The sequence below is a fragment of the Malaclemys terrapin genome, chromosome 23, assembly GCF_027887155.1.
Source record: "Malaclemys terrapin pileata isolate rMalTer1 chromosome 23, rMalTer1.hap1, whole genome shotgun sequence".
In the NCBI taxonomy this organism is placed as follows: domain Eukaryota; kingdom Metazoa; phylum Chordata; order Testudines; family Emydidae; genus Malaclemys; species Malaclemys terrapin.
The window spans coordinates 16,245,900-16,261,822 of NC_071527.1; the positions used below are offsets into that span (position 1 = coordinate 16,245,900).

The 15,923-nt window shown below is 63.5% G+C and overlaps 1 protein-coding gene across 2 annotated transcripts; it reads left to right on the forward strand.

Moving 5' to 3' along the window:
• Window positions 1-298: 298 nt before the first annotated feature.
• PLPPR2 (phospholipid phosphatase related 2) lies at window positions 299-15,284 on the forward strand. Of its 2 annotated transcripts, none has more exons than XM_054012838.1 (9): window positions 299-466; window positions 6,466-6,583; window positions 8,310-8,498; window positions 10,171-10,291; window positions 11,218-11,471; window positions 11,774-11,950; window positions 12,714-12,851; window positions 13,943-14,061; window positions 14,778-15,284. In XM_054012838.1, the coding sequence occupies exons 2-9, from the start codon at window positions 6,518-6,520 to the stop codon at window positions 14,881-14,883; spliced, it is 1,170 nt and encodes a 389-aa protein (XP_053868813.1). In that variant the 5' UTR covers window positions 299-466; window positions 6,466-6,517; the 3' UTR covers window positions 14,884-15,284. The 2 variants fall into 2 exon arrangements, 1 of the variants encoding a protein (XP_053868813.1); XR_008443180.1 differs by having other exon boundaries at window positions 387-466; window positions 13,943-14,128; window positions 14,778-14,861.
• The last annotated feature ends 639 nt before the right edge of the window (window positions 15,285-15,923 follow it).

A 15,923-nucleotide genomic window follows, 5' to 3' on the forward strand; every position in this document is an offset into this window, starting at 1 on the left:
CCGTGGTGTGTGTGGAGTTGGGGGGGCACTTTAAGCCCTGTCCCACCCAAACTGCTCCCCCCAGATTATGTTCGACCCACACACACATTTTTTCAGCCCCTCTTAAGCACGGGGGGGGGCAATGCAAACCCCAAAAGCAAAGGAACACTCCACCTACAAAGGGGGCCGGCACGGGGGGGGCACGGCCCTTTCTCCCAGCCTGGACACACACCCCCCCCCGCGCAGGGGGCACATGCCTCATGTTAATGACGCCAGCTGATCAGCCCCCCCCCCCCCCCCACGCTCCCACCCCCGCCCCTGCGCCGCCCCCTCGCTCCGGAGAAGCCGCAGCTGCGGAGCGGCTCCGGAACCGGGCGATCCAGCGCGATGGAGCCGGGCCGGCGGCCGGCGGAGCAGTGACCGGCCGGCGACGAGCCGCGGGGGCCTGGCTGGGGGGGCAGCGATGGCCGCTGCCTAGAGAGGGGCGGTGAGAGGGGCCGGGGGGCTCGGCAGGCCCCTGCGCCAGGCAGCGGGGGCCAGCGAGCGGCGCTGGGGGGGGTTAGATGGACAAATGCGTGTGTCGGGGCTGGATGGGGGGGGGGGCTGTATATACTGGGGTGCATGGGGCTGGATGGATAGAGGGGGAGGGGTTTATATACTGGGGTGTATGGGGCTGGATGGATAGGGGGGAGGGGTTTATATACTGGGGTGCATGGGGCTGGATGGATAGAGGGGGAGGGGCTGTATATACTGGGGTGCATGGGGCTGGATGGATAGAGGGGGAGGGGTTTATATACTGGGGTGTATGGGGCTGGATGGATAGGGGGAGGGGTTTATATACTGGGGTGCATGGGGCTGGATGGATAGAGGGGGAGGGGCTGTATATACTGGGGTGTATGGGGCTGGATGGATAGGGGGGAGGGGTTTATATACTGGGGTGTATGGGGCTGGATGGATATAGGGGGAGGGGTTTATATACTGGGGTGCATGGGGCTGGATGGATAGGGGGGAGGGGTTTATATACTGGGGTGTATGGGGCTGGATGGATAGAGGGGGAGGGGTTTATATACTGGGGTGCATGGGGCTGGATGGATAGGGGGGAGGGGCTGTATATACTGGGGTGCATGGGGCTGGATGGATAGGGGGAGGGGCTGTATATACTGGGGTGCATGGGGCTGGATGGATAGGGGGGAGGGGCTGTATATACTGGGGTGCATGGGGCTGGATGGATAGGGGGGAGGGGCTGTATATACTGGGGTGCATGGGGCTGGATGGATAGGGGGGAGGGGCTGTATATACTGGGGTGCATGGGGCTGGATGGATAGGGGGAGGGGCTGTATATACTGGGGTGCATGGGGCTGGATGGATAGGGGGGAGGGGTTTATATACTGGGGTGCATGGGGCTGGATGGATAGGGGGGAGGGGTTTATATACTGGGGTGTATGGGGCTGGATGGATAGGGGGGAGGGGTTTATATACTGGGGTGCATGGGGCTGGATGGATGGGGGGAGGGGTTTATATACTGGGGTGTATGGGGCTGGATGGATGGGGGGAGGGGTTTATATACTGGGGTGTATGGGGCTGGATGGATAGAGGGGGAGGGGTTTATATACTGGGGTGCATGGGGCTGGATGGATAGGGGGGAGGGGTTTATATACTGGGGTGTATGGGGCTGGATGGATAGAGGGGGAGGGGTTTATATACTGGGGTGCATGGGGCTGGATGGATAGGGGGGAGGGGTTTATATACTGGGGTGTATGGGGCTGGATGGATGGGGGGAGGGGTTTATATACTGGGGTGCATGGGGCTGGATGGATGGGGGGAGGGGTTTATATACTGGGGTGTATGGGGCTGGATGGATAGAGGGGGAGGGGTTTATATACTGGGGTGCATGGGGCTGGATGGATAGGGGGGAGGGGTTTATATACTGGGGTGTATGGGGCTGGATGGATAGAGGGGGAGGGGTTTATATACTGGGGTGCATGGGGCTGGATGGATAGGGGGGAGGGGTTTATATACTGGGGTGTATGGGGCTGGATGGATGGGGGGAGGGGCTGTATATACTGGGGTGTATGGGGCTGGATGGATAGAGGGGAGGGGCTGTATATACTGGGGTGCATGGGGCTGGATGGATAGGGGGGAGGGGCTGTATATACTGGGGTGCATGGGGCTGGATGGATAGGGGGGAGGGGCTGTATATACTGGGGTGCATGGGGCTGGATGGATAGGGGGGAGGGGTTTATATACTGGGGTGTATGGGGCTGGATGGATAGAGGGGGAGGGCCTGTATATACTGGGGTGTATGGGGCTGGATGGATAGAGGGGGGGGGCTGTATATACTGGGGTGCATGGGGCTGGATGGATAGGGGGGAGGGGTTTATATACTGGGGTGTATGGGGCTGGATGGATAGGGGGGAGGGGTTTATATACTGGGGTGCATGGGGCTGGATGGATAGGGGGGAGGGGCTGTATATACTGGGGTGCATGGGGCTGGATGGATAGGGGGGAGGGGCTGTATATACTGGGGTGCATGGGGCTGGATGGATAGGGGGAGGGGTTTATATACTGGGGTGTATGGGGCTGGATGGATAGAGGGGGAGGTGCTGTATATACTGGGGTGCATGGGGCTGGATGGATAGAGGGGGGTGTATGGAGATAGGTAGACAGGGGTGTACATGGATGGATAGGGGGGAGGGGCTGTATAAAGGGGGTTGTAAGGGGATGGATGGATAGTGGGGGACGTGCCTGGGGATGTATACAGGGGGTATATGGGGCTGGATGTGGGGTGTATATGGATGGACAGCGAGGGGGAGGGGTGGGGATGTATAAAGGGGGTACATGGGGATGATTGGATGGATAGAGGGGGGTGTATGGAGATGGATGGGTAGATAGATGGGAGTGTTTATGGGGATGGATGGATAGAGGGAGGGGGAGGGGCTGTATAAAAGGGGGTGTATGGGGATGGCTAGAGGGAGGGGGAGGGGCTGTATAAAAGGGGGTGTATGGGAATGGATAGAGAGAGGGGGAGGGGCTGTATAAAAGGGGGTGTATGGATAGAGAGAGGGGGAGGGGGGCTATATAAAAGGGGGTCTATGGGGATGGATAGAGGGGGGGCTGTATAAAAGGGGGTGTATGGTATACAGAGATATACAGCCCCCAGCCTGGCTCAGTCTCGGTGCCACTCTGTAGCCGGTACCGGTGCGATCCCTGGCCCGGGAGCCAGGCTCCTGGGTGACTCATGAGAGCGAGGGGCGTGTTGCTAGTGAACCAGGCTGGTGGTGACTCAGGCAGGGGCGATGGAGCCGTCGCCCCGGCAGAGCTGGACGGGCGGGGGGCGGATCAGAGCCCGACTCTGCGCAGAAAAGGGGGGGCTCGGCAGGTGTGATGCCAGCTGAGGACCTGGACAGCAGGGCTGGGGATGAGGGCTGGATCGGTAGCAGGGACCATGTGGAGTTATCCATGGGGGCTGGGAAATACGTGTGTGTTTGGGGAGGGGGGGGGAATAATCTCTATGGATCTCCGCCTGCGGCCAGGGCAGCCGAACTGGGGTGTGAAATGGACAGGATAAGTGGGGGGGGGTATTCGCCCCGGGAACAGCTAGCTCGCCCCTCCCGGGAGGTGGGGGCTCCCACCCATCCAGAAAAGCACTGGGTGAAGTGGGGTCTCAGTTCAAGGTAACTGAAGGGGTGGGGGGGGGAGTCTGGAATGGAGCGACACCCCTCCCCCATTTCCCCAAACACACGGGGCAGAGAGCAAAAAGGTTGAGATGAATTCACATTGTTGACTGTATTTATGGTAGGGTCTCGCACCCGAGTGCGAGCAGGGCCTCGTTGTGCTGGGCGCTGCGCACTGAGAGACGGTCCCTGCCCCAAGGGGCCTACAATCTACATAGACACAGAGTGGGAGGGGAAACTGAGGCACACAGGGGGCAGTGAGGTCACCCAGCAGGTCAGAGGCAGAAGAGGGAACAGAACCCAGGAGTCCTGAGTCCCAGTCAGCCCCCAGGAGTGGGTGCTTGCTGGGTGTAGGCGGCTGGGGGCAGCACTGCCAGGCTGGCTCTGGGGAGAGGGAACGGGTCACTCAGCAGCGGCTGTTGCCCTCTCTCGGGTGTGTGGGCTGGGGGTAGATTGTACATGTCATGCTGCTGCCTCATCCGTGCTCTGTCCTCCTCCGCTGGGACTACTTCCAACCTCCCAGCCAATCAGCACTTCCCAATGCAGCCCCTTCACCCAGGCAGTGCCCCCCTGTCCACCTCCGCCGGGACTACTTCCAGCCAGCCCACCAATCAGCACCTCCCAATGTAGCCCCTTCACCCATGTGCTGTCCACCTCCGCCAGGACTACTTCCAGCCACCCCACCAATCAGCACCTCCCAGTGCAGCCCCTTCACCCATGTGCTGTCCACCTCTGCTGGGACTACTTCCAACCTCCCAGCCAATCAACACCTCCCAGTGCAGCCCCTTCACCCAGGCAATGCCCCCCTGTCCACCTCCGCTGGGACTACTTCCAGCCACCCTACCAATCAGCACCTCCCAATGTAGCCCCTTCACCCATGTGCTGTCCACCTCTGCCCGGACTACTTCCAGTCACCCCACCAATCAGCACCTCCCAATGCAGCCCCTTCACCCAGGCAGTGCCCCCCTGTCCACCTCCGCTGGGACTACTTCCAGCCACCCCACCAATCAGCACCTCCCAATGTAGCCCCTTCACCCATGTGCTGTCCACCTCCGCCGGGACTACTTCCAGCCACCCCACCAATCAGCACCTCCCAGTGCAGCTCCTTCACCCATGTGCTGTCCACCTCCGCTGGGACTACTTTCAGGCTTTAGGTTTTAGTACCTTTACCCTGCAGGTGGAGAGATACGTAAAATAGACCCATGCCTATTTACAAATATTTCTAAGCCAGAGTTTCTAGAAATCACGGGGGCAGCAGAGATCGCCCCGTGGGGTGGGAGAAAGGCTCCTACCTCGGCTGATCCACACCTGGATCTCATCACACCCCCGCGGTGGCTTGGCTCACATGCCCCATTTCAAGGTCGACCAAGCGCTTCCCGCAGGGAAACTCTGGTGGCTCAAAACCCCAAAAGTGTGTCTGGTGCCCGCCCCCTCTTGCACTAGTGTGTCTGGGACCCACCCCCTCTTGCACTAGTGTGTCTGGGACCTGCCCCCTCTTGGACAATGCACGTGGCTGGAATTCATTGCCTCTCGCAAAGGTAGGATTCCCCATTTCTCGCACGGGCAGACGGGATCAGATGATCCAACTGGCGGCCCGTTTAACAGTTCTGTCCAGCCCCGAACGCATCTGCCCCCCCAGTTCTACAACACGGCGTCCTCCAGATGGCGTGCTCTGGTACGTACAGGGTGGCGAGGAGATGCCGCACGGAGGATGCCGCTTGGTAGTGCCCGTGTTTCGGTATGTCGCCTGCGGAGGTGCCACCCAGCTAGCACCCGGCCTGCGGCCCCGAATGGGGCCCAGAACTCGCCCAGTGCAGTGGCCAGAAGCAATTTTGTCAGCGGTGTTTCCTGTCAGAAAAGGCCATTATGTCACAACTGAAAGGTGGATTTCCACCTCCTTTTTGACAGAAAAATTTGGAAACTGATCAAAATGGAGCCAGTCCTTCTGGTGCGTACGATTTCTCATTCTCTTCAACTTTCACACTATATTACACTCTGATACATTTACATTCTATATTCCATTATACTCTGATCTTCTAAGATTTATTATTCTATTACCCTCGATCTTCTTATTCTACTGTAGAGACTTTAGATTATGTTACATTTGATAGAGCTATAATCTAAATAGAGGAAATAGAATCTAATATCAAAGTGTAATAGAACCTAAATATAGAAAAAATAATCAATTCTATTTGATGAGTATATTTTCTCTATTTAGATTGTACTTCTATGCAAGTGTAAGAGAATTTAAACTGAGAAAAAGAATCGATGACACTTTGATATTAGATTCTATTTTCTCTGGTTAGATTCTATTAAACGGTTTCTCATTCACCGCAGCAGATCTTGTGTTTTTGCTGTTTTACATTCCTCTCGCTTTCTCGTCGGATGCTGAGATCTCTCCTAGCTCAAGTTTTCGGTCCTGTTCGAACGCGTCAAACGTATCGAAACAGAGCGTCCGGCTGCTCCCGACCGTCCGGCGTTTTCCCGGAACTTCCGTTCCGCCAACATTCCAAAATCTCGACTTGTCGTCCCGCTTCAGGGCGATTTGTCGGATTGTCCCGACGCCCCAAAGGAGCAGGGACAGGAGGCCGAGTGGCAGGATGGCAGCTGGATCAGGAACCAGTGGGGGGGCCTCAGCTGAGGGGGGGGGCAGCAAGATCTCAGCCTGGAAGATGAATCGGGGGGGGGGGGCAGTTGGACCATGCTAGATGCTGCTTGGGGGAGGGACCTGGGGTCTCTGTTCACACCATGCGTGGGCAGGGGGCTATGTAGGGATGTACTGAACCCTCTGCCTTTGGGTCTCCTTTGCCAGGTGCCCCCTCCCCACGGAGGGACCCCCCTCTCCCACGCCCGGAGTGGGCATCATGGCTGGCGGGAAGCAGGAGCTGAAGAGAAGTGTTTCCATCATCCCCTGCTTTGTGTTTGTGGAGGTAAGGCTTTGGGCCTTAGGGCGGTGGGGCTGGGCGCCTGGGTTCCCTCCCTGGCTATGGGAGGGGAGTGGGGTGTAGTGGTTAGAGAAGAGGGGGCTGGAAGCCAGGACTCCTGGGTTCTGTTCCCCACTCAGCTCAGCGAGAGAATCCAAAATTAACAAACATACCTTAAAACAGGGACCTGGCGCTGTGAGCTTCCCTGTGGCAGTGTCACGGATCCATAGGCCTGGTGCTCTCGCACGGCCCTGGGAGGACCCCTTCAGTGTGTCAGCCCCCTCAGGGTCCCACTGGGGTCAGCCCCTCGGCTTCCCCACCTCCTGGGACCAAACCTCCAAACCGTCAGCACCCCTGGGTCACGCCGTGAGCTCCCGGCGGCGAGTCCACAAGACTTGCACCCCCAAAGGGAGCCCTGCCCCCCGACTTCCTGACTCCGGAATGACGCCCCTCTGAGCAGGAGGGTTTAGTAGTTTCTGGAGCCCAGCGGCGCAAGCTCTTGGTTACCACAGAGAACAGAAGTTACAGCCTCGTCCAGCTGGGTCATCCACGCTCCGCAGTCGCTAGGTACCAAATGTCCGGGCATTTGGCGTGGTCCTTGTTTCCTGGGAGTCTCCAGGGCCCTGGGGTCCAGGTGTCAGTCACACCTGGACCTCTGCAAAGAGTAAACAACCTCCACCCCCATGCAGCACATAGGGGAAACTGAGGCACACACCGGCTTCCTACAAAACATTAGGAAAAATTCCCACTTTCTCCCAGGCAGTGCCCAGGCCAGGGGGACTCCAGCGCTGAGAGCTTCTCTGCAGCAGTGCCCAGCCTGGGGAGAGGAGGGGACTCCGGTACTGCAAGTTCCCCACAATAGTGCTCCAGGCCAGGGGCAGGGGGAGAGGAAGGCAGTGCTGCGAGCTTCCCTGCAGCAGTGTCCTACCAACCCCCCTTCCTCATGCCCTAGCACCAGCCCCTCCTGCTGTGACTCCTCCAGAGGTTAGACACAGGGGTTTTGCCTGTCTTAAACGGCAAGTGTGGGGGGAGGTTGTGCTGGGGAGGGGGGGCTAAATGACGCCCCTTCAGCTCAGGGGCACAAAGCCAGGGTCATGAGTCAGAGAAATGAAATTTACCATCTGTTGCTTCGCTTCATAACACCCTGGCCCTGACCCCTTGAGGGGCTGGGGGGTCCGAGGCAAATCCCCAGCCCCCGCTCCCTTGCTTACCGGATCCTTCATCACTTCCTTCCTGTTCCAAACAGCCCCCAGGCCCCACCCCAGAGGTGGCTGCATCTCAGCACCGAGCAAGGGGTCCCTGTATAAACAGCCCCTGCACCCCACCCCAGAGACGGCTGCATCTCACCGCTGGGCGAGGGGGCCTTGAAAAGGCACAGAGTGGTGTGTGTGGGGGGGGATTTATTTGGGTGCTCCGGCTGGAGGAGGGGCAGGTGAGGGGGGTGGGGAAGCCATGGTGGGAGGCGAGGGGCGGGGGAAGCAGGCGTCTGCCCCAGTTTGGCTGAGGCGGGCGCCTCTGCCCTCAGCCGTGATGTGATGTGGAGCTACAGCAGGCACCGAAGCGTGAACGGGAGTGCACGAGGGAGCTTGCACGGAGCCGGGGGGGGAGGGGAGGGCGGGACGGATGGTTCCTGGGCTCCCCCCACTTCCACCCGGCGACTCTGCCCCCCTCGCTGCGCTCAGTCCGGGCCGGGGCCAGGGCCGGGCGGTGAGCTGCCATGTTCTATTTCCAGCTGGTGATCATGGCGGGCACGGTGCTGCTGGCATATCACTTCGAATACACCGACACCTTCCCCGTCCACATCCAGGGCTTCTTCTGCCACGACAGCGCCTACGCCAAGCCCTACCCGGGGCCCGAGGACACCAGCCGCGCCCCGCCCGTCCTGGTCTACTCCCTGGTCACCGCCGTTCCCACGGCCATGGTGAGGGGCACCTGGGCGGGGGCTGGCGTGGCGCGTACATTGGGGGTGGTGTGGGGGTTATGGGGGGGCAGGGTGGTGCCCAGGGGTTCTGGTCTGGCTGGGATCTCAGAGCTGTCCACCTCCCCCCACCTACCCCAATGGGATTGGGCCCATGAGGGTCACACCTGGGTTCTGACCCTTCAGATCCATGCCAACCCCGTGGGCTTTGGGGCAGTGTGCCCCCCCAAGCAGAGGCTGCTGACAAGGCACCCACCCACCAGCCCCCATGTGCCCCATTGGGGGCCAGTGACCAAGGGCCCCCCCTCCCACAGGGACCCGCTGGCACCTGCACATCCCGCTCTGGATACTGCATAGACTGGGGGGGGGGGCTGCTTGGGGATCTCAGAGCCTCCTCTGGGGGCCCCTCAACCCCAGCTCGGGCATCAGGGTCCTGGATCCGGGCCTGGGTGAGCAGGGACCGGACATTGCTTCTGCATGGAGTGTGGAGGGGGGGGCTGGAGGGCAGGGCTGGGGGTTCAGGGGGGCTGGTGGAGTGGGGGGGCTGGGGGTTCAGAGGGGCTGGTGGAGTGGGTGGGGCCAGCACGGGAGTCATGTAGCTCATCTGTGCAAAGGAAACAGGGAGCAGCCGGGGCCTGGTGCCCCCCCCCCCATGCCAAGCTGGCAACCTGAATGCGGCTGGTTCCATGTATGGCCAACCCCCTGTCCCCCCCCCCTCCCCGGAGCACGGACGGAGCCTTGGGGCAGGAGACAGATGGGAGGGGGCTCAGCTCCCCCAGTGCTCTGCCGGTGCCCCTCAGTCCCCCACCCCACCCCTGCAGCCCCATTTTCCCATTCACGCTTTCTCCGTCTTTGCCCTCTGCCCACCACCCCCTCCCGCCCTGCCCTCCCCAATCCCCTCTTCACGGGGAATCGAGGCAGGGTTTGGGGGAGAAGCCACAGTCCCGCGCCCCCCTCTTTCGAAGCTGGGAGCTCCCAGCCAGCCCCCTCCCCTTCCCCCACACTCCCCCGCATCTGGGCTCCGTCCGCTCCAGTTGGTTAATCCCCTGCCCCTAGTGGCTGCACCGTCTGCTCGGCTGGGGGGGGGACCCAGGGAGGGCTGGTGGGGGGAGGGGAAGGGGCTAGAAGAGTGGGACAGAGATCCCCAACTCCCCCTTGCACAGATGAGGCTGTCTCACCCCAAGGATCCCCCAGCACCTGGAGCAGAGGGGCCAGCGCTGGGATCCAGTCTGGGGTCCCGATGGCAGCTGGGCGCCCCTGGGGGTGGGACAGGGTATTGGGGGAGGGGAAGACTAATGGGAGGCTCTTGGGGGCCAGATCCTGCACCCTGGGTGGGATTCTCAGTTATGGGGACGCCCCTTTGTGCTTCTCAGGTGGGGGCTCCCCTGCCTGGTCCCAGGACCCCCAGGCTGGCCTAGGGCCCTGGCTTGGGGGGCGTAGCTGGAGCACACTGGGCTGTGCCTGCTCCCTGCCCCCCCCCCAGGCCTGTGCTGGGGCAGACCATGAGTTAGAGCAGCCCCAAGGCTGCCCTGGCTGGCTCCTAGACCCCGTCCTGCTCCCCAAGGGGTGGGAGGGGGCAGCTCCTGCAGATGGGGCCCAGGTGGGGATTGGGCCTGAGGTGGGAGGGCGCTGATGGAGCTGCTAACTGAGATTCTCCCCCCGCCCCCCCAACCAGATCCTAGTCGGGGAACTGACTGCGTTCTTCTGCCGGCCACGGCGGCATGAGGAGAAAACCATCATCTCTGGGGAGTGCTGCTACTTCATCCCGCTGCTGAGACGCATCGTCCGCTTCCTGGGTGAGTGGGGGGGGGGGGGGGCAGGCCCGACTCGCAGCCCCCTGCTCGCCTGCCCCGGGCCCCCCCAGCTCTGCCGGTGCCCCTCACTCCTGACCCACAGCCCCCTGCTCGCCTGCCCCGGGCCCCCCCAGCTCTGCCGGTGCCCCTCACTCCCAACCCACAGCCCCCTGCTCGCCTGCCCCGGGCTTCCCCGTTCTGTTGATGCCCCCCACTCCTGATCAGCAACCCCCTGTTAGCCCTGCTCTGGGTTGCCCCCTACCCTAGGGTTACCATACGTCCGGATTTTCCCGGACATGTCTGGCTTTTGGGGGCTCAAATCCCCGTCCGGGGGGAAATCCCCAAAAGCCGGGCATGCCCGGCAAAATCGGGAGGGCTGGGTGGTGCTCGGCCGGGGCCGGCCGTGCGGGGCTGGGGGCATGGTGCCGGGCCGGGAACCAGGGGCGCAGTGCAGGGCTGGGCGCGGTGCCGGACGGGGAGCCGGGGGCGCGGTGCCGGGCCGGGGTCCGGGCTGGGAGCCAGGTCGGCCGGGCCGGCGGGGAGCCGGCCGGGCCGGCAGTGCTGGGCGGGCCGGGGGTGGTGGGCCGGGGCCGGCACCCCAGGGCCCGAGCCGACCCAGGCTGGAGCCGCCGGGGGGGCTAGCCTGGGCTGCGCCTCCTCCCCCCCACTCCCCCCTTACCTGCTTCAGGCTTCCCGCGAATCAAATGTTCGCGGGAAGCAGGGGAGGGGGCGGAGACTTTGGGGAGGGGGCGGGGTTGGGGAGGGGGTATGGGCGGGGCTGGGGGCGGGGCCGGGGGCCGTGGAGTGTCCTCCATTTGGAGGTACAGAATATGGTAACCCTACCCTACCCCAGCCCTGCCAGTGCCCCTCACTCCCGACCCGCAGCCCCCTGTCTCTGCACTAATCACTCTCCTCCCCACCCCCCGCAGGTGTCTATTCCTTCGGCCTGTTCACCACCACCATCTTCGCAAACGCCGGGCAGGTCGTCACGGGCAACCAGACCCCCCACTTCCTCTCCGTGTGCCGCCCCAACTACACGGCGCTGGGGTGCCAACTGCCCGGCCCCCAGTACATCACCGACCGGGGGGCCTGCGCCGGTAACCCCGCCCTGGTCACCGCAGCCCGCAAAGCCTTCCCCTCCAAGGACGCCGCGCTCAGCGCCTACGCCGTGGTCTACACCGCCGTGCGTGCCGGGGGCCGTGGGGGGGGGGGCAGGGCCAGGCTGATGGGGCTGTGGGGCAGAGGAGGGGAGGCTGCGGGGCTGGCGGGGGCAGTGGCGGGAGTAGGGAGGTGGGGCAGGACGGCAGTGGGGCTGGGGGGGGGGCAGAGGGAGGGGAGGCAGTGCGGAGAGGGGGCTATGGGGCAAGGCATCCCAAGGGAAGGGGAGGGAGGCAGGGAGTCTGCGGGCAGGGGAGGGCGGAGGGCAGGGCTTGGAGGGCTTCTGAGGGCTCCTGGGCCCCCCTTCACACCATCTCTCCCCCCCAGATGTACGTGACGCTGGTGCTGGAGGTGCGGGGGTCCCGGCTGGCCAAGCCCACGCTCTGCCTGGCACTGGCCGGCCCGGCTGCCCTGGTGGGGGTGGTGCGGGTGGCCGAGCACCGGAACCACTGGGCTGACGTGCTGGCCGGCTTCCTGACCGGGGCCGCTATCGCCGCCTTCCTGGTGAGCCTCCCGAGCGCCTCCGGGCCCCACAGCCCCCCACCTGCCCCCCACAGCTCCCCACAGCCCCCACCTCCCCTGAGCGCCCCCTGCCACATGGCACCCACCCCCCATGCCTCTCCACAGTCCCCCCAGTCCCCGACCTGCCCCCCCGAGCACCCCACAGCCCCCCACCTCCCCTGAGCGTCCCCACCCCTCACGGCTCTCCACAGCCCCCCTGCTGTACCCCCACCTCCCCTGAGCATCCCCACCCCCCACAGCTCTCCACAGCCCCCCCAACTCCCCACCTGCCCCCCCCGAGCTCCCCACAGCCCCCCCCACCTCCCCTGAGTGCCCCCTGTCACATGGCTCCCACTGCCCATGGCTCTCTACAGCCCTCCACCTTCCCCCCCCCGCCGCCCCTGCCTCCCCCCACCTCCCCCTGAGTCCCCGTCCCCCCAAGCTCAGCACCACATGGCCCCCACCCCCATGGCTCTTCCCAATCCCCCACCTGGCCCCCCAAATCCCCTGCAGCCCCCCACCTCCCCTAAGTGTCCCCAGCCCCTACCCCCCACAGCTCACCACAGCCCCTCACCTGGCCCTTGAGCCCCCCCCCGCAGTCCCCCACCCCCTGCCACACAGCACCCACCTGCCTCCCATCCCTACCCCCCAGGACACCCCACCTCACCCCCAACTCCCCCAGTCCCCAACGCACAACCCCCCACCCGGGCGGGGAGGGGCTCCTGGGGGGGGCCGGACCCTCCCTCACTTTGGTCCCCGTCCCCAGGTCACCTGCGTGGTCAATAACTTCCAGAGCAAGGCGCCCGCGGCCCCGAAGCCAGCGCCCCCCGAGAGCCTGGCCAGCGTCCCCGGCGTGGGGCTGCCCTGCGTCGAGAGCCCCCTGGAGAAGTTCAGCGTAGCCCAGGTGAGGGGCAGGGATGCGCCCAGCTCTGGGGAGCCGCCAGCTAGCCGCAGGGCAGTGACTGGCTGCAGTCTCGGGGGCCGGGGTCTCTTTGTTCAGCCACAGGGGCACCCCCTCCCGAGCCCCAGGAAAATGCAGGGTGGAGCGGGGTGGGGGGGCTGCAGGTGGGATTGAGGGGCTGCCAGGGGTGGGGGTCACGTGGCCTCACTGCGATCCCCTCCCCCACCTGGCACTCTGAGCTGGTGGCGAGCCGGGGGGGGCAGGTTCTAGGGATGGGTGTTGGGGGGGGTTCCCTTCAGGGTGGGATCAGGACGAGGGACAGTGGGGCCAGGACAGTGCGGCCTTAACCCCTGGCCCCAAGCGTGTGGGGCTGGGAACTTCATAACCTCCCCAATCTCCTCCCCCCGAGACCCCGACCCGTAGCCCCTCCCCCGTGACACCTCGACACCTCCACCTGCCTCCCAGGTCATGCTGGGAGCAGGGGGGGTGTCACGGGGGGGGAATGTTTCACCAGGCATCTGTCCCCCAGCACCCACGCAGCTAGGTCTAGGGTGGGGGTGGCTCTCACCCAACCCCAGTCTGGGGGAGGGGTGTGCCAAACTGGGGGGGGGGGTCTGGCTGGGACGTGGGGCCCAGTGGGGGGAAGGAAAAACCCCGAGTCCTGCATCCTGGGTTCCTTCTCTCCCCACACCTCCGCCCCCCCACCATTCTCCATGCCCCCCAGGCCCCCCAGAGATGAGCCCCAAGCCCCTTTCTCGCCCCATAGCAGCCTCAGTCCCCCTGTGCAGGCTCCCCCCTGTGAGACCCCCAATGCCCCCAGTTTAAACCCCAATGACCCCCTGATCCGCCCTGGGTGTGAATCCCCGTCCCCCAGTGTGAAGGCCAGTGACCCCCTGATCCGCCCTGGGTGTGAATCCCCGTCCCCCAGTGTGAAGGCCAGTGACCCCCTGATCCGCCGGTGTGAACCCCAAAGACCCCCCCATGGTGAGCAAGGAGCAAAGGCCTAACATTGTTTCCATCTCTCTGTCGTTTCCCCCCCCCCCATTTCCCCCCTCCCCCCGCCTGGCGCTGCTCTCCCTGGGGGGGGGCCCTAGCGGGTCAGGGAACCCCCAGAAGAGCAGGATTTCTCCACGCTGCTCACCCGAGGCCTGGAGAGGCAGCTCGCTCGCTCCCTCCGCACAGGGGGCCACGCTGGGGCGGCTCGGCCCTACGAGTAAGTGCCACCCCCCCACGCCCTGCTGGAGACCTGCCGAGGGAGCGCTCCCTCCCCCCACCCCCAGGCAGGTGCAGCCCAGTGCCAGGGAGGGGGGATGTGGGGCAGGAGAGGGGGTGAATAGGGAGGGGGCATTATGGGAATGTGTTTTGGGAGGGGAAATGAATTTTGGGACAATGTGCAGATTTGGGGGGAGTGAAACAGGAGTTTGGGGGGAAAGGAGAGAAAATGGGGGGATTTGGAGGTGGAACAACCTTCTAGAGCTGCCCGAGCCAGACTGCAGAGGGGATAACAACCTACTAGCGCTGCCCGAGCCAGACTGCAGAGGGGATAACAACCTACTAGCGCTGCCCGAGCCAGACTGCAGAGGGGATAACAACCTATTAGCGCTGCCCGAGCCAGACTGCAGAGGGGATAACAACCTACTAGCGCTGCCCGAGCCAGACTGCAGAGGGGATAACAACCAACTAGCGCTGCCTGAGCCAGACTGCAGAGGGGATAACAACCAACTAGCGCTGCCTGAGCCAGACTGCAGAGGGGATAACAACCTACCAGTGCTGACCACTTGCAGCATTGCTCCCTCAGCTGTATCACTAGAGGGCTCAGCTCTGCTCTGGTACCAAAGGTTGTGGGATCAATGTGGGGGGGGCTGTAACTTTTTCAGGCACTTTGGGGCCACGTTTAAAGTTCTGCCACCCTGTTTCTCTCCCCTCCAGGATCACAGAGCTCTGCTCCCAGCGATCACCTGACCCCCAGCTGTGCCTCTTCCCCACCACCCCCGACGTGCTCATCCCCTCCCGCTCCGTCACCAGCGAGGTCTGACGGAGGCACTGCCCCCTGGGGAGGGGAGGGGAGAGGCTGCCCCCCCACACACCCAGGACACCCCTCTGCCTATTGCCCCCCCCAACCAGCACCATCCCTTTAACCAATTCCTCCCTGGTTTGTGTGGGGTTCGTAATGACACTCGGAAGTGTGGCACTGGGTGGGGGGGGATAAAACCTCACCCTCCTTTTCTATAGGGTCCAGCTTTCTCCCTCCCCCTCCGCCCCCGGATGGGCCCCATCCTGCTGCCAGGGCAATGAGTGGGAGGTTCAGTCCCCGCCCATCCTGCAGCCACTGAAGTTGGGGTGATGGGAACAGAATGAGGGGCTCCCACTGAGAGCCCCAAAGGGCTCCCCAGCTGAGGGCTGTCTCCCCTCTATTGAGGCTGGGCAGGTGGGAGATGGGATGGGGGGGTGGGGGTTGTATGTCAGTCTGATCTGGGGGGGGGGAGCTGAACCGTCCCCTTGAACCAGAGACCCAGCTGGCAAAGGGTGGTGGGGGGGGGGGGGGGCCTGGGGATAAAAACTGACACAGGTGCAGTGCTGGGTGGGGGGCTGGGGGAGCAATGGGGGCCGTGGCGGGGGGATGAAGGTCAGAGGGGGGATGAGGTCTGGTTTCAAAGGCCTTGACAGAGCTAAAGCCAAGGCAGAAACCAGCAAAATGGGAGCAAAGTGGTGGGAGGGGCACTGCTGAGCCTGGATTGAGCAGAAGATCGGGGGAAGGGTATGAGGGGGCGGGGCCAGCTGGGGTGGGGGTGGGCGAGGGCATGGGGAGGCAGGCGTGGGGGGGCTGCTTCTGTCTCTGGAGCCCATTCATCCTGGCAGCCCGGGGTCTGGCCCCTCCCTACAGCCAGGCCCCTTCTCCCTGGGGGTCCCAGGGGCCCCCCCAAAGCTGTCGGGGCCCAGAGAAGTGGGGGGGCACCCTGAGCCCTTGGAGGGCTGCTCAGCCCCACCCATCAATCACAGATTATCGCTGTCCAACCATAGGGCTCAGATGGGGGAAGGGGAGGGGCTCATCCAAGCTCCACCCACAAAATAAGC